This window comes from Cuculus canorus, chromosome 12 (genome assembly GCF_017976375.1).
Source record: "Cuculus canorus isolate bCucCan1 chromosome 12, bCucCan1.pri, whole genome shotgun sequence".
Classification (NCBI taxonomy): Eukaryota; Metazoa; Chordata; class Aves; order Cuculiformes; family Cuculidae; genus Cuculus; species Cuculus canorus.
The window spans coordinates 14,669,063-14,686,405 of NC_071412.1; the positions used below are offsets into that span (position 1 = coordinate 14,669,063).

Sequence of the window (17,343 nt, forward strand, 5' to 3'; positions counted from 1 at the left end):
TCCAGACCAACCCGGGGGGGGGATGGGGGTGAGCGGGACCTCCATCCGCGGGTCCCCCCCCACCTCGAGTGCGAGAGCTGCTTCTTCCCACCGCGTCCCGTTGGCTGCCGTGCCCGTGGGGTCCCACGGGGGAGCGGGGCCAGCAATAAAAATCCCCATTTTAGGCTATTTATTGATAATATGGGAGAGGCTGCGCGCTCGCATCCCCACAGGAGCTCCCCAGCGCACCCCGCCTCCCTCCGCCAACACACGCGTGGGACGGGACACGACCCCTCGGAGCCGCCGTTTCTCCTGCGGGGGCCCAGCGTGGCGGGGAGCGGCGGGCGGGCGGGCGGGCACTAGGACCCGGGGCGGCGCGTCCCGCGGCGGCAGCGGAATGTCTTTCATTCACGGAGAGCTCCGCGCCGCTCTGGGCGGGGGGGGCGGTGCTGGCGCCTCCTCCGGACCAATGAGAAGCGGCGGCGCCGCGCGTCGCGCTCCCTCCAACCAATGGGCGCGCGGCGGGCCTGAACTTTTGCCACGGCGGACGAGTTGATCCCTCGCGGGGGCGTGGCTCGGAGCGGGTGCTGGAGGGGGGGCGCGGGTTAACCCCCGCGCTGCCGCCGCGCCGCAATGACCTACTTTTCCCTCGCGCGGCCGCGGCGGGGCGCAACTCCCCTCCTGCCCCCCAAAGGCTGGAAGCGTAGGGGAGAGGGGGGAGAAAGGAGGTGAGGAGGGAGGTGGGGGTGGGGGTGTCAGCGGGGCGCGTGTCCCTTTAAGGGTTGGGAAACTCGATCCGGTGTTTGCGCAAGGCCCCGGTGCCGCGCGGAGCCGCCAAAGTGTCTAGACTGGCACATGATGGGCGGCAGCCAATCGCGCCGCCGCTCGCCAGGGGCCCTGCGCGCGCGGCCGCGGCCACACAAAAGCCAGCGAGGGCGGGGGGGAAGCGGCGGCACCGGACACCGCGCGCGGCGGCGGAGCGGGACCGGCTGCGCCCAGCCCCGCGACCTGCGGAGAGGGACCGGCTGCACCGTGCGGCACCGAGCCCCGGGGAGCTGCGAGGAGCGGGGCGGGCAGCACCGAGCCCCGCGAGCTGCGGGAAAGCACCGGCTGCACGGTGCGGCACCGAACCTCCGGGAGCTGCGGGGAGGCACCGGTTGCACCGAGCCCCGGGAGCTGCGGAGGGGGACCGGTTGCACCGAGCCCCGGGAGCTGCGGGGAGGCACCGGTTGCATTGCGTAGCATCGAGCGGCGAGGAGAGGAGCAGGCAGCACCGAGCCCCCGCGAGCTGCGAGGAGCGGGACGGGCTGCATCGCGCAGCACCGAGCGCCGGGAGCTGAGAGCAACGGAGAGAGGAGCGCGCAGCACCGCACGACACCGAACCCCCGGGAGCCGCGGAGCGAGGAGCAGCTCGGACCGCACCGAACCCCCGGGAGCTGAGGGCACCGGAGCGAGGAGCGCACCGCGCCGCGCAGCACCGAGCCCGCGCGGAACGGGCTGGACTGCAGCGCCCTGAGCCGCCGGGAACCGAGGGCAGCGGGACGAGGAGCCGAACTGCGGGGCGGCTGCGGGAGAGCAGCGCCGCGGAGCCCCCGGAGCGGCTCGGGCTGCAGCGACCGGGAGCCGCACGCACCGGGATCCGTACAACTCACGTGCTGACACCGGCCTTCGCCTTGTGCCGCCGGCTGACGCTTTTTTGATTCTTTGTTATTAATTTTTCTCCCGTTTTCATTATTTTTTTCCCGCTGCCGCCGAGGGGCGCCGCCCCCGCCGATGTAGGGCGGCCCCGCCGTGCCGGGGGGAGCGGCCCCCGCCGCCCTATGCCCTGCCCGCCGCCCCCCCCCACGGTGCGGCCAAAGCGCAGCCGCCGCCTCGCCGGGGCTGGGATGCGCTAGAGGCGGCGGCCGAGCTCAGCGGCCCCCGCGCAGGACGGGGCCGGGGGCGGGAGGCGAGCGGCGCGACCCCCCCGGCCGCTCGCGGTGTCGTATGTTCAGGTCCAAACGCTCAGGGCTGGTGCGGCGACTTTGGAGGAGCCGCGTCATTCCCGACAGGGACGGCGGAGATGGGAGCTCCAGGAGCGACCTCGCACCCACCCTCGGGAGCTTCAAAATCGCGGAGAAAAACGCCTCCTCGGCGGTAGCGCGGGGACGCCCGGGCGAAGCGGAGCCCGCGGGGCAGCTCGGCGACGGCGGCACGGTGACCTGCTGCCTGTTCAAGGAGCGGGAGCCCGGCCCCGAGCCGCCCCCCGGGTCCCCGGAGCGCCGCGAGGCGCGGTCGCGGCTGCTGCTGCTGGAGCAGGAGCTGAAGGCGGTCACGTACTCGCTGCTCAAGCGGCTGAAGGAGCGCTCGCTCGACAGCTTGCTGGAGGCCGTGGAGTCCCGCGGGGGGATGCCCGGGGGCTGCGTGCTGGTAGCCCGCACCGAGGTGCGCCTGGGGGGCCAGGCGGCTCCCCCACACCTGCTGCTGGGAAAGCTCTTCCGATGGCCCGACCTGCAGCACCCGGCCGAGCTCAAACCCCTCTGCGAGTGCCAGAGCTTCGGCGTCGCCGACGGACCCACCGTCTGCTGCAACCCCTACCACTTCAGCCGCCTCTGTGGGCCAGGTGAGCAGCGGCTGACACCCCCGGCTCAGCATCCTTCTCCCCCCCGCTTCCCCCCGGCTCAGCATCCTTCTCCCCCCCGCTTCCCCCCGGCTCAGCATCCTTCTCCCCCCGCTTCCCCCCGGCTCAGCATCCTTCTTCTCCACCCTCCCTTACACTCTCCCCATTCGGGGCTTTGAGGTTTCTACCCGTAGTTCAGCCCCCGAGGATGTTCAGCCTCGATGCGCTTGGTCGGGGTCTCCCCCCTCCCCGGCGGGAGCGGTTCCCAGCGGTGCTAAACAAGCCCTTTCCCTCCCCCTTCTCGCGGCGGCTCGGTGCTATTCGAGGCTCGGGCGCGCTGTGCACGCCGCTGGCGCCAGCCTGGCTCGCTGTTATCGGAGCAGCCGGGCGGGTTCCGCCGCCGGATGGAACCGCGGGGGCCCCGGGGGTGGCGGGGATTGCAGGGGCTGCCCCGGCTCCTGCGGGTCTCGGGGGCTGCCCTGGCCTCGGGGGTTGTGTGGTTTGGGGGGGCCTGCCCTGCCCCTGGGGCCCCAAAAACCCCGCTGGAGCCAGAGCTCCTGTTTTTTCAGATTTCTCATGACGAGGGGGAACGGCTTTAAGCAGAAAGAGGGGAGATTGAGATGAGATTTTAGGAAGAAATGTTTTTCTGTGAGGGTAGCGAGGCCCTGGCCCAGGGTGCCCAGAGTAGTGGTGACTGCCCCATCCCTGGAGATGTTCCAGGCCAGGTTGGATGGGGCTGTGAGCAGCCTGGTCCAGTGGGAGGTGTCCGTGCCCATGGCAGGGGTTGGAACTGGATGGGTTTTAAGATTCCTTCCAACCCAAACCATTCCATGATTCTGTTTACCATGGGCAGGGGGACCCCAGCCGCCTGCTGATGGTCCCTTTCTTGGCAAAACCTTTTCTTTTATTTATCTACTTTGCCATCGGGGATCCTGCCTGGCTTTGCATCATTTGTTTAAAAGAAACGTCTGCGCTGGGCGTTCTCCCCCTGCCCAGACGGTCACCAGAGCCTGGAAGGAGCTTTTTGCTTCAGTTGGAGTAGATGCCTGTTTGTAGGATTGGTACTTTTTTTTAGGAATGGGCATGCTTTCCGACTTGCTTTCCTGTAGCGGTGATTGCTTTCCCAGCAGCGCATGGCTAAGGAGTAGTAGATTACAGAGCTTCCATTGAGTGGCTCCTCATCATTTGGATGGTGGATGTCCACGCCAGGGCCCCAACTGGGTGCTGAGGATGATGGGGTGCCCTTTTCCACGAGTGTTTGCATGGCTCCCTGCAGAGACTGTTGGTGTTCCTGTTTGTTGTCCGGTTTTCTGTGAGGTGATGTAGCTGAGCTGTGCTCAGTGAAGAAGTCCGCTGTGGCAGCGGGTCTGGCAGTAGCATGGGACCAGCCCGCAGTGCACGACGCAGGCTGAGCCGCTGCATCCAGAATGGGACATTGGCACCATTTTTTTTTTTATCTTGAGTCTCTTAAACGCCCAGTGAGAAGAACATCTTGCTGTGGGGCAGCTTGATTGGGTAGGGCAGATGAGGCACCTTCTCTTGGAAGCAATAAGATGCCATCCCAGAGCCATCACGTGGGGGATGCTGAGGTGTTCCTGAGCTAACCTAAGCTGAGCTGTGGTTGTTGGGGCCCTGCTTGCAGTCCCTGTGGGAGCTGAGAAGCACACCCTTGTTGCAGTAGCGTGAGGTCAGTGTGATGCCATTGACTTCTCAAGATTGTTTCTCATTGAAGTGTGTGTCTGCTCAGTGCTGCTGCCATGATAGAGTCCAGAAGGCTGCACAGACCTCAGTTTTAGCAAGTTATAATTCAAGAAGCACATCACTGCCATAATTCAAAAGGGATAAAACTCCTCTAACCTGGGCATGAGGATGATGCAGGATCATAGTTACCCTTTCACATACTCTTTACTCTTCTAAGCAGAGCAAGAGCCACTTAGAGGACCTGATTCAGCCATGCTTCTTGGTTAACTTTAAGCGCATGACTGCTGATGTGCTGCCATTTAAAGCCAAGCATGTAGTTGGGAGCCTCGCTGAATCGAGGTTGGGCTGAGCGGGATCGTGGGAGCCTCTGCTGCTGGGCTCCTTGTGTTCTGGGGGTCTGTTAGGATGAACCAAAGTTACTTGGGTGGCTGAAGCCAGCCTGGCCCCTAGTGTCATGTGCTAAGAGTGGAGTGTCTTTTTCATCACCCAGCACCCTTTTTCAGTCCTTGTAACATGTTTGGGGAGCTCTTGTGAAGTCCATGTGTGTATTTAAGCCATGGTTAGAGGGTCCTCTCCCAGCATTGATGATGAAAGCATCATGCTTTGGGAACAACGTGCCATTTTGGGTCCTCTGGCAGGGGTGTGGGGCGAGGGTGTAGAGGAGAACTGCAGCATTTTTGGTACTAAAGCCCACTTTGAAAGGTCAACTGTCATTCTTCAAATATTAGGAAAACTCTTGATCTCGGGTTGCTTCGAAGCGGGTTTTCTTTCTTTGTGTGTTTATAACCTTGAAAGAGTTCTGACCCTTTAAGAGAAAGTTTGAGGGTTTCACTGATAAACCAAACCCAGCGCTAACATGAAGTTTTGTTTTTTCAGAGTCTCCACCACCTCCCTACTCTCGGCTGTCTCCTAACGATGAGCAAAAGCCACTGGGTACGTGTTTTCTTTCTTTTGATCTCCCAGCAGCTCTCTTTCATGGTACAGTCCTGAGGTGGGTTCTGAGACATCCCTACATGGCACGTCAGGCAAAAGCCAACAAGTCAGGATTTTATGGCTGCTTATTATTTCTGAGCAAGCATCAGCTGACGGGTTTTAAGAAGTAAATGGATGTAGGTTTATCATACCAAATTACCGTGTAGACACATGCATATTTTCCAAAATAATATGAAGCGCTATTTTTAATGAAGGCGTAATGAAAGGTTAGCAGACGCCGTGTTTTGTCTGTGTGTCTAATCTGCGGGATGACGGAGCGGAGGGGGAGTGGGAGCTCCTGGGTGCCATTTCCATAAAGCCCTGGCTGTGGAGGAACCAGCTATTATCCTTCCTCTCCTTATTCAAATGAGACCTAAACTCTTTGAAACTAAGCACTGTGTAATTTCTGGTGGCTTTTCACTTTTCCTGATGAATTATGAAAAGCTTTTAAGCAAAACTAGCAAAAGTATCTTGAGTGGGTGGAGTGGGCGTGAGGTGAAGGTTGCTGGAGAACCTGGTCCTGCATGGTGCACATTGGCATGGAAATGTTTTGAGTTGGCATTGCTGCATCTTGGCATCCTTTCTCAGCGCCTGCTTCTTGCTCAAGTGTATGGGAAGCAGAGATGCAGGAGGGAAGGGAGGAATTCCATATCCCTCTTGGGTTTCTTACCAGTATGGGTGCAACTGTGGTTGCATCGGGAGCGTGGGATTTCTGCCTCTGTCCCGTAATTGGTGGCTCTGGTTTACAGAGGGGGTGATGAGGGAGGCGAGCTGCTCTTGCTTCCCAGCCGGCAGGGACAGGGACGAGAAAGGCAGGGTTTGCCAGGGCGTTAGGAGTGGGACAGTGGTGCCTGCCTGTTCCAGCCGCCCCGAGGGAAGGTGGGAGCTGCCCCTTCCCAAAGGGGATCCTTGCCCTGCCCAGCCTGGGAGCTGCCTGCACCACCTGCCTCTGTGGCACGGGGCATTGACCAGGGCATCATGCAAAGCAAAATTTGCTGGGCATGGGTGTTTTTTCATTCTTTTGTTGTTTTTGTTTTTCTCTTATGAGATTTGAAGGCAAAAAAAAAAAAAGGAGGCATCCCTCCCTGCGCTCCCCCTTCCAAGTTAATTCCCTTTAGAAACTACTTGTGCTGCAGGGAGAGATGATAGTGAGAGACACGTGACTTTATTAAAACAACAGCCAAGGACTGAAATTTGCTTCACTGGCTTGTTTGATTGGAAAAATAATAGTTAATCTGTGAGCAAACAGTTGAGCACTTAATTAGAGGGGTGTAAGCAAGAGAGAATAACAAAGACTCTTAACTTGTTAAAACAAAGTTTCCTTCGCTTCAGCAAAGAGGAAGGAAGGAAGGAAGCAAGAATAAACAGCTTCAAGAATTTTAATGGTGATAATTAAGTATAGTAACTATGAATTGTTTAGAGGCTTAATGTAACTTTATCCAGTAAGCACCAAGTTCCTACTTGTTTGATCAACTTAACTGCAGTTATTTTTGTGGTTGAAGCAATTCAAGCTTTGCATTTGCATGGTAGAGGTACGAAGTTAATCACTGCTTTCTGGCTCCGTGGAGAGTTTCTGTCCGGGAGAGGTGGGCTGGTGACGGGAAGGAAAAGAGCCACGGGTGGTCACGTAGCGCTTGCAAGCACAGGAGACCTAAAAATGCTGCCTTTTTTTTCCCCCCAGATCTATCAGATTCCACGTTGTCTTACACTGAAACAGAGGCTACAAACTCGCCCAACATCACGCCCGGAGACTTCTCAGGTTGGCAGATGTTTTGCCTTCCCGTACGCGTGGTCTGTGCCGGGGAACTAATGGCTGGGGCAGGAGTGCAGGAAGAGATGGGGAGGCTGTGGTGCTGCTCTTGGTGTGAAAAGAAAGAAAAAGAGCAGCTATTTGAGTTGGGTTTTCAGAGATGCCTGTACTCCGTGGTTTATAATAAGATGCTGTTGGTGGGACAAGTGTGCTGGTACAAGCAGGGATGTTTGGGAGGTGGACATGGAGTCATGCATGACCCTCACAGAAGCTGTCTAGACTTTCCTTAAGCCCCAGGGCATGGGCTAGTTTGGGGCTGGGTTGTGTGCCATCACCCTTTTCATAGCAGGAACAGTGAGGCTACCAAACGATCGCTGCTTTGTGGTGGTTCTTGCTGAGTCCGTCCAGCTTGCGTTACCTGTTGGGTCCTGACCCTACTGTGCAAACCCTGCTTTCATGAGCAGAGCTCCCAGCTACAATGCAATTGAAGCTCCAGAACAAAGCTCTGCTTAACCAGGCCCTGGTTTTTGCTCTGCCCCACCCTTGCAACCTTTCATTCATTTAATGGTGCTCTGTAAGGCCTGGGGTGGTTTTACCTGCAGCAGGCGGAGAGCTGGGGCTTCATTCGCTTGGGTTCTGGCTGTGGTGATGGTTCCACGTTTTCCCTCTTGGGTGCCCTGTCCTGGTCTGGGGGCTGGCTGCATGAAGGACCCTTTTGTAGGACCAGGTTTAATTTCTTCCCTAAGAAATGACTTGGTTAATGGTCTGAGAGCCAAGACGCGTATAGACGAACCCTTGGTTCCAGTGGAGTCCCATGTGCCTCATTCAGCAGTTGGAATGGGCTTTGTGGTAGGGTAGGGCTTGGGCACGCCAGTGCCAAGTTGCCGGATTTCTGAGTGTGTGGATGGGGTTTGCTGCTCCTTCTGGGGGATGCTGTGAGTTGATGGTGGTGGAGGGGACCCTAGGGATACTGCTCCGTTATACACAGCTTTTCTCATCTCGTTCTCTGCCTGCAAGAATTTGATTGGTTTGATGAGACCTGTGATTTCTTTGGAATGCTTGAGCTGATCCGGACTCCACAGGACGTTGAAGAGCCTTTAAACAGCATGGCACTGCAGTGTCATGGCATGGTGGTGCGTTTCCCTGGTTTTTCCTTCTCCTTTAAGGTCCTCCTGCTATGGTCAGCATTGCCACAGTGCTGCCGTGTGCCGAATCCGAGGTGCCGGCCCACCGTGCTTTTGTTGTGCTGCCCAGTGCCCATAGCAGGGGAACAATTAATAGCCGGGAGTTGGATCATTCAGAGTTGTGCTATAATAAATATGGTTGCGATTCCTAACAAACATTCCTTGGGCTGGATACGTGTCCATAAAGCTCCCCATGCCCATAGCTTTTATTGTAACTTGATAATTGCCATTAATTATAGCAGCTGAGTTTGAAAACTGGAGTTCCTAAGGATGTAATGGTTCGGCTTCTCTCATGGCTGAGTCCTTTATGGGACATCTGGTGGCTTTTTAGGAGGAGAAGAGAGATTTTAACTTTTGCTTGAACAATGTAATGATAACATGTGACCAAGATTGTACTGAAATCGGATACCTCCTCTCCCCCTGTGTAGTTTCCGATGGTGTAACTTTTAATAAGAGTCTGGGGCTGTGTGATTTATTTTTCCCTGGTGTTCATGATTGCTGAAAGAGGGTAAGAGCTTCACTGAAGTTAACCCGTGCTTGTCATCACAGGGAAGTAAAAGGAAAAAAACTACTTAGACTCTACTCTGTCTGTCGTATTTTGGTTTGTTTATTCTCCATTTCAACTTATTTAATGGGTCCGCTTGAGATGTAGGCCTGTGTAAATGATACACCAAGCATGTGGTCTTCCCTGCCTCCTTTGTGTGTGCCGAAGGAGTTTGATGTGCATGTAACTCTTGTTCCAAAAATAAGTTCATTTTGGATCTAGCAGCAAGCCACTACTATTTATTGCTTCAGCTTTGATCATCAGAAAGGTTTTTCCTACAAAACCCACAAAATTCAGTTTTGGGTAACAAAGAGAACCATTCTTGTACTGTTAATCGTTAATTTTATGAACTTCTAAACAGGAAGTTTTAGCGTGGAGTCAGAGGATCATCTCTGTCTTATGTATAAATCCTTTAGAAAAACAACCCCTGTTTTTGAAGTAGACCTTAGAAACAGGAAGAGCTCTTCAGTGGACGAGCAGGCTCACTATAATGTTTGAAGTAACAGTCAATGCTAACTGGAAGCACAAGTTGTGAACAGTTGAGCAGATGCAACCTTCCGTGTCATGAGCTTGATCGATGCGTGATGTCCCAGAGTCCTCTTCCTCTGAGGCTCAAAGCGTTTGGGTCACAAAGCTGACTTTCCAAGGATCAGCACCCATTCCCATCTCACTTGGACTGAGGATGCTCCTGATTTCTCAGCGGGTCACAGTGGCCTGGGAAGATCTGAGTTGGTGGGAAAAGGCACTTGGAAGTGTCTGATCCCAAAGTTTCTATCTTTTGAGCTCAAGCAGTGTCACTTTTGTGCTTGTGGGTGTACAAAGAGGGACTTGAGTCTTTTCCTTGTTGGATTTATTTCTGCAGCCCTATGTGCCTGGGGAGCAGATGAAGCTGTTTTGGGAGCTATGTTTTGAGCCCAGGGGGTTGCCTTGGCCAGGCACCCTGTCCACCTGGGAGCTGGCAGAGTCTTGGCCGGTGTCCCTGCGGCTCCTCCGGCCGGAGCTGGGGAAGTAGCAGGGAAAGGGCAAAATCCAGCAAGGCAGAAACAAAAGCTCAGCCCAGTGACTCATAATTGGTGGAACATTTGTAGTAACTTTTTTTTCCCTTCCCCTCAGACTTGGCTTCTCCACCTCACGCCAAGAAGCTGCTGTACCCGTTAGACTTGCCAAGCTTGTAGAGGGCTGCGCTGCTGCTGCGGAAACTGGTTCAGTATGGTGGGGACGTGCTGGAGCAGATGGTCTGGGCCACAGGCTTTGGGTTTCCCTGCCTTCCTCTAAATCCCACAGGACTATCGATCCCTCCCCTTCCTTGGGAAGGGCCCTCTCTTCAACACTGTGAAATAACCCCATTCCTCTGCACTCCCCTTGCACAGCATACTGTGTCCGTCTGATTTTTTTCTTTATTATTTTTTTTTGGCTACAAAAGCCCCATGGATTCCTAGGATTAGTGACCAGAGCTCCCGTTAGGGGTGGCATTAAATCCTGGAGGTCCTAAGGACCGTGCAAAGGGAAAGGGTTTTGCGCAGGTTGGAAGACGAATGCTGGTGCTGCTCTTGGGAGCCTCCCGTAGGACTCCACGCTGACTGAACTCAGCTCGTGGCTGCTGTGGGGCTGGAGCAGCTCGTCCATCTTCTAGGGACTGCAGAGATGCTGGGGCGTTGATTTGCTTTGCGGTGATAGTAAATAAGGATAAGTCATGAGACCCTACCTGGAGTCCTGTGTCCAGTTCAGGAATCCCTAACATAAGAAGGTTATGGAACTGTTGGAACAGGTCCAGAGGAAGTCATGGAGATGATCTGAGGGCTGGATCACCTCTGCTATGAGGACAGGCTGAGAGAGTTGGGGTTGTTCAGCCTGGAGAAGGCTGTGGGGAGATCTTAGAGCAGCTTCCAGTACTGAAAAGGGGCTGCAGGAAAGCTGGGGAGGGGCTTTTTACGAGGGCATGGAGTGATGGAACAAGAGGGAATAGCTTTAAATTGGAAGAGGGAAGATTTAAATTAGACATGAGGAAGAAATTCTTGATGCTGAGGGTGGGGAGGCACCGGCACAGGTTGCCCAGGAGAGCTGCCCCATTCCTGGAGGTGTTCAAGGCCAGGTAGGATGGGGCTTGGAGCAGCCAGATTCAGCGGGAGGTGTCCGTGCCCATGGCAGGGGGTTAGAACTGAATGGGCTTTGAGGTCCCTTCCAACCTGAACCATTCTATGATTCTAAGTAGGAGCAAACAGGCAGTGATGGGTGCAGCTCACTGCTGCCTCACAGCCAAGTCCCCGGCCGCCGTGCTGCGGTCCCGCTCTGGCTGTGTGTCTCCGCTGAAGATATTTAACAAAGACTATGCCTGCAGCATCCAGTGCCAAGCTATTTTTCCTCAAAATGAGCCACTCATCACTAGAGCTTGTCTCATGTGTCCCTACATGCCTGCTCGTTATTCCTCGCTTAATCGGGAGTCATACCAGTGTTTGCACGGAACGTTTCATTGTTCGTATGGAAATGCCTTTGTGAACCAATGTTGCCCTTAAGGCTCAGCCCTGTGTGTGGCAGGGTTTTCCAGAGGGAAAGGGCTCCTTGCCGAGTGTGGGTGTCCGTGTCCAACACACTTCCCTGTAGTTCTGCAGCACGCTGCAGGATCGCATCCTGCACTGGATCCTCAGGCCATGGACCAGCTGAGCCCATGGCTGAGATTAGGGGATGCTCAACACTGGAGGGATTCAGACAAGAGAAATGAGAGCAGCTTGGTGCTCAGTAATGCACCCAAGCAGATAGAAGAGGAGAACTAAGTGCTACCAGTGGAAAGTGGGAGCAGGGAATGGAAGAACGGCCAGAGGAGAGTGAGTACAGAAGGGACTGGCAAGAGGGGTTGCAGGAGGAAGCCAGGGGAAGATGCTGGTCTGGATTTTCCCCAAACTACTAATTTCTTTTAGACTTTGAAATCAATTCTCTTCCCGTGTGCTGAAATTCTTCAAGAGTTCCAGCTCTGGTGAACCCACCTGTAGTTGGGAATGTGCATCTGAAAGAAGAAACTGTAAGTTGGTGGTTTGTTGGAGGAGTGATTAATTCCTCTCTACGCTGCAGAGCAGTGAGGAACCGTACCAGAAGTGGAAGCACATGCCAAAGCCTAGAAGGTGATGGGCTCCATGTAGAGATGGGGTCTGCTCAGTGGCTTATTCTATGTTGTCCCCTCCAAAGTTGGTGGAGGATAAATAACAGAGGGAGGAGAAGTAGAGGGATACCAAATAGCCTGCTGCTTAATTAAATTATATTGGATTTCTTCCAAGGTCTGGGAAGGTGGAGAAGTTGCTTGCAAGGAGGTGGTGGGACTGCAGGTGTTGGATTTGGGGAGCAGGTCCTCGTGCCCCCAAAGGGAGGAGCATGCCTGTCCATCCTGGCTGATGATTCAGCCCCACTGAAGCGATGCCATGGCTCCAAAGTGAGAGCTGGAGGTTTTTTTCTGCTTCCAGCAATATTTAGGATGAACTTAAGGAAGCATATTTTCAAACCCACTGAATGGAGAAAGTGAACGTCTCTCTTCCTCTCCCCCTAGAAATAACAGCCTGCAAGGATTTATGCTAACAAGGAAATTTATGAAGATCCTGTGTGTTAGGAGTAGTCAAAAAAAAAAGGGGCTATAAATATGTAAGGCGGATATGTGTGGAAACTGGGCAAACATGGCCCTTTCCAGGCAGGGGGAGAAATTGTGAAATTACCTGTTAATAGAAAAAAAAAATTTAAAAAACTATTTTTCTCATTAGTAGGGTGGCACTTTCTTCTAGGGGTGAAATATTACTTTTCCAGCTTTCCGATGATCATTTCTGGTCTCAGTGCCAGGCTCCCATGGCAGCCCTCGGCTGGGGGCTGCAGGGTGGGCCTGACCCAGCAGCTCCAGGAGCCTTTTCATCCGTTCTTCCTCCCATCCTATTGCAGAAACATAAATCCATTTTAAAAAAAAAATAATAAGAGCCTATCTGTGCATCCAGTTTAATCACAGACAGATGTTTATTTGGGCCAGTAATGGTTTTGGTTTCCTTTCTCTTTCATATTTGACTTTCAGCTCACTGGTGAGTCTCGCCCGGCGCAGTCTATAACAATCAGGGCTTGGCTAAAAACTTTCCTTGTCGGAGGAGTGCGTGTGTTGCCAAGAGCTACTCCTTTGATGCAAAAAAATACATCCTGGAGGTGCTTTGTCAAATGTTTTTATATTAAACATTTTCCCTCCATACTTTTAGTTTGCCAACGGGAAATAAAGTGCATCTATTTTCCAGTGCGCTTCAGAGAGGAGTTCTCTGCTCGGTGTGAAGGTTCTCCCCAAGTGGCCGTGGATGGCTGTGAATGTTGGAATCCCCATCAGAGAGCGTGACCATGCAACAGCCTCCCTCCCGATGGCTGGGAGAGCTTCAAACCAGTAACTTCCCTTTGCTTTGGGTCTGTTCATGTGCAGCTTCTGGGGTTGACATCAAAGGCTGCTTTGCAAACTAGAAGGTGAATCATGGAATTAATCCCTGAAAGGGAAGGTGGGGAAGCTCTTGGAGGCGGCATATCTGGGCTTTTACCTCCTAGTCCTTTCAGATAGATGCAGGTGTGCTGTTTTATTCTACAACAAATATCTTTCTGGGTTGATGATAAATCCACTGGAGCCTGCACATTACAAGAGGGCTGCAGAGTTTTTTGGTTTTTTTTCCATTACATTTGTGCTTGCTGCAGTGGGTGGCTCAGGTGGCAGCTCCTAGAGTTCAAACTTTTCTTTGGAGCAGAAGGGGAAGGAAAGCAATCATTTTTTCTGCAGTTGAATGGGCTCCTCTTTGTGTCTGAAGCCTGTTGAGAGCAGTGCTTTGTCCTTGAGCAACATAACCCAGCAGAGTACTCCAGTTAGGTTGTTAATATGTAGCTAGAGATGTTGTCCAGAGCATGGAAACTGAGCAAATACACCCTTAGGGACAGAAGAAAAAGCACCTTAGATCAAAGCTGGGGAAGATATTCCCTGCACTGAGTTATTTCTTCGTTATAACCCTGAAGGCAACTCATGTTGGGCCACTAAGCCCAAGAGCTGTAGTGTTGAGGTTGGCAGGAGCTTGCACTTGAAGACCTTGTGGATGACCACATTTGGGTCACGATACACCTTCATGTTGGCACCTGTATCCAATATCCCATCTGGAGAAGCAGGAGAGGTGTTGGTGTCCCCATCTGGTGCAAAGCGTGGGCCTCTGCAAAGAGAATGAAATCTTGCTGGTGGCCGTGCAGCTGTAGAAGGGTTTCTAAAGCAAGTGACACCTGTTCATAAAAATACCCTAAAGGTTCTGAGTTTGCAATACAAACCTTTTGGTCTTCATATTAATCCAGAGCAGGTTAGTAACGTGAGGAGGGAAATGAATTTTATTAAGGATGAGGGACCACAGGCAAGTTTGCTGTAGATGGGAAAAGAGATGGTTTGTGCTGAAGGTCTCCTGAGGAAGGAAATATAGAATGTTCTGAGGCTTACAGGAGGGAAGTTATGTTCTGGATAGGGAAATGGAGAAATGCTCTGTTGTTATTAGCCGTACAAGTGCTTTGCACAAGAGCAATGCCCTTCTCCAGTGCATTGATGGTGCTGAGTGGGGAGGATGGGATCGAGCTCCCACAGCATACAGTGTCCAGCCAGAGCTGCCCTGAGGAGCATCTTTAGTTGAGACAGCTGCAGTGATGTTCTTCACCTGAACTGATAAAATGCTGGTGGATTCCCTTCTTCCCTGTACTCTTCCCTTTGAGGAGCCAAGGAGTCAGTGATTTTGCCCGGATGGATGGGGTGTCTGCTGTGGAGCTGTGAATTGAGACGCAGTGTCCCCTGTCACTGCCCATGGTTTGCACTGATTTGCGTGTAACATATTCTTTCCTCTTCAATTATTATGATGTAACGTAGAATCACAGAATCATTATGGCTGGAAAAGACTTCTAAGATCATGTCCAACTGTCAGCCCAACACCACCGTGCCTAGTAAACCATGTCCTGAAGCACGATGCCCACACGTTTTTTTTGCACACCTCCAGGGATAGTGACTGTACCAGTGCCCTAAGCAGCCTCTTCCAATGCTTCACTGCTCTTTCAGTAAGGAAATATTTCCTAATGTCCGGTCTAAACCCCCACTGGCGCAACTTGAGGCCATTTCCGAGATCAGCACAGACAGCTCCTAGAAAAACCTGGGCAATCAGAGCTGATCCTAGTCCAGAAGAAGGAGAGGGGAAAAAGAAGTGTTGGCTGGCAGAACCTTGGGCTCGTTTGTCTGGAATCACACAGACTGCCTGTTGCACAAGGAGTGGAAGAAGGTTGGTCTTACCAATATTGGCTCTGTGCCTAATGCAGTGGGTAGAGCTGCTTTGCAGATGATCTCTCCACGTTTTTGCATGGACGCACGGCTCCTTGGCTCTGACAGAGAATTTGCCATGATGGAGCCAGGCAATACAATGCCCTGAAATGCAAGTGCCACGGGCAGTGTGTGGGGAGCACCAGCTACTTGTAGGCAACACGCTGTATTTCTCAGTAGGTTTCTGCATAGGTGAGAGTTGCCCTTTCTCTCCCTCGTTTACCTGGACCAGGGTGGTCTTTTGAAGCTAGCCGGGATGTTTTCAGCCTAGAATTTCTTGGACTAGGTACAACACCCAGATAAAATAAGTTTTTGTCTGTGGTTCATTGAGCAGTTATGATGTTTGGCCTTGAATCACAGAATAATCACATCCCTCACTTCTCCAAGCACCTAAGCATCACACTTAAAAAAAGAAACATCAGGAAGTAAGCAAGTTACTTAAAAGTAAATTAGTTTAATCTTTGTAGCCAAAACATTACATTCTTGCACCCTGTTAGGAGTTGGATATAGCTTTCTAGGTAGTAAAATCTCTTTTGATGTAAGTTGGGTTGTGTCTTCTAAACAGTGTGTATCTGATGGGACGGCTTTGTTTGAAGTTCACTTCTTCTTTCTGCCTGTGTTTTGATTTTCAAATACGTTCACTGAATACAGGACATGGTGTATTTATGACCTTTGAAAATGGTGACTGTTTTGAAGGAGGAATTTTGGCTTCTTGTAGGGACCTGTAGAGAGAGGCTTGTGTTCACAGTTACAGTAATAGATTTTTTTTTTTGGTGGCACTTTGATGGGTGAGAGGTGTTTATAGGCTTGATTCATAACCGAGTTACTAAGGTTTTCCACGGAAATAACTTATTAAATCCATGGCGCTCACCGAAACGATTGAAGTCTGTAGATTTGCTATTCATCAAAGGCACCTCCTTTCCTGGCCTCCAATACCTAACTCAGCATTTTACCTCTGGAGGATGCTCAGACCCAAAAGGGCTGGGTGGTGTGGGAGCCCAAGACATGTTTGAGTAAGAAAAAGAAAAAAAAAATACCCCAAGACAAACTAGAAAGGAGGGGAAAGGGGGAAAAAACCCAAACCTTCAGGAAAAACATCCCCCGTTGTTCAGGGCTGCTGATGGTTAAACCTGGTTTGCTGGAACACTGCTTATTTGTGTGGATTTTACTTTGCTGCTCGACAGCCGAAAAGTACATCCCTTTACTGCTGCTGGCCGGGCTGCTGGAGGCTTTGAAGTGCCTCGAGCCCCTGGAACCGCAGGTTCGATTTACTGGCAAAGGAGACTCGGCTCTTTGTCCTTCCAAAGTGCTTGGGATCGGAGGGGGATTAGGGAAGCAGCTGCTGTGATTCCCAGCCCCGCCAAGCACTGCTGTGTGTCCTGCCTTGCTGTGGGCTGCAGGAGGGTGGAGAGGAACACGTTGCCTCCTTGTCTTGCATGGGGATTTAGGTGTTTGGTGTTGATTGAGGAGGAGGAGGAATGTTGGCTCATCAAGGTCCCACCTTGCTCATGGGGCATTGGGTTTGGATGGTTCTTCTCCCAGCATCAAGCTGCACTCGCTCTCCCTCCTGTTTTATGCCTTTCCCTTGGTCAATTCCTCCCAAAAGCGGGTGTTCAGCCTGGAAAAAAAGCATTGCTGCGGGGCCTGAGTGCTTGAAGAGGGGTGGATGGTAAGAGGTTGTGTAGTGTACCACTCATACTGAGTTTCTGTTACTGAGAATTGTTGAATTCCTGCTTGGGGTGTTTTTTTTTCTGTAAGAACAAAAACATTTTGCATGGAAATGGCTGTCTTGGCTGACCTCTTGCTAAACACTGGCTTGTAATGGCCTTTGCAGCTCCTGGGGCTGGAGCAGGGATTATATGGTCCACTGCATTGAAGCGCTGAAGTGTCTTGCTGTCTCACTGCCCCTTTCCCGGAGGTGAGCATCGCTTTGGTTTGTCCTCGCTGGCTTTGGTTATTGGAAAATATCAGCTGCTTCAGTGTAATTAAAACCAAAGCCCTGTTCCTGCCCAAGCATTTTCTTAATCAGCCTTTTTTCAGCCATTTTGAGGCAAGCAGCTCGTGCTGGACATGATGATTTGCTTCCCCAGCGGTGCCGCATGGTCGTTTCAAGACCCCGTGCACAGAGCGCTGGGCTTGAGCCCCTGCTGCGTTTCAGGGTTGTGTCTCATTTTGGGTGGCAGCATCGGGATGCTGAGCCGTGGCTGGTGCTGAGCTGCATCCATCCCACATTGTGTCCAGGGTGTGCAGTAACGCTGTCCTGCAGTGGTGATGGCGCGGTGTTCTGCT

The 17,343-nt window shown here is 52.7% G+C and overlaps 1 protein-coding gene across 1 annotated transcript in view; it reads left to right on the forward strand.

Annotated features, from left to right (window-relative positions):
* The first annotated feature begins 1,403 nt into the window (after nt 1–1,403).
* Nucleotides 1,404–17,343, forward strand: part of SMAD6 (SMAD family member 6) — a 50,144-nt gene continuing 34,204 nt past the window's right edge. Inside the window, exons 1-3 of the mRNA XM_009567600.2 lie at nt 1,404–2,581; nt 5,156–5,212; nt 6,933–7,010. Of these exons, the coding sequence (XP_009565895.2) occupies nt 1,966–2,581; nt 5,156–5,212; nt 6,933–7,010 (751 nt within the window). The 5' untranslated portion in view covers nt 1,404–1,965. The remainder of the gene's footprint in view (nt 2,582–5,155; nt 5,213–6,932; nt 7,011–17,343) is intronic.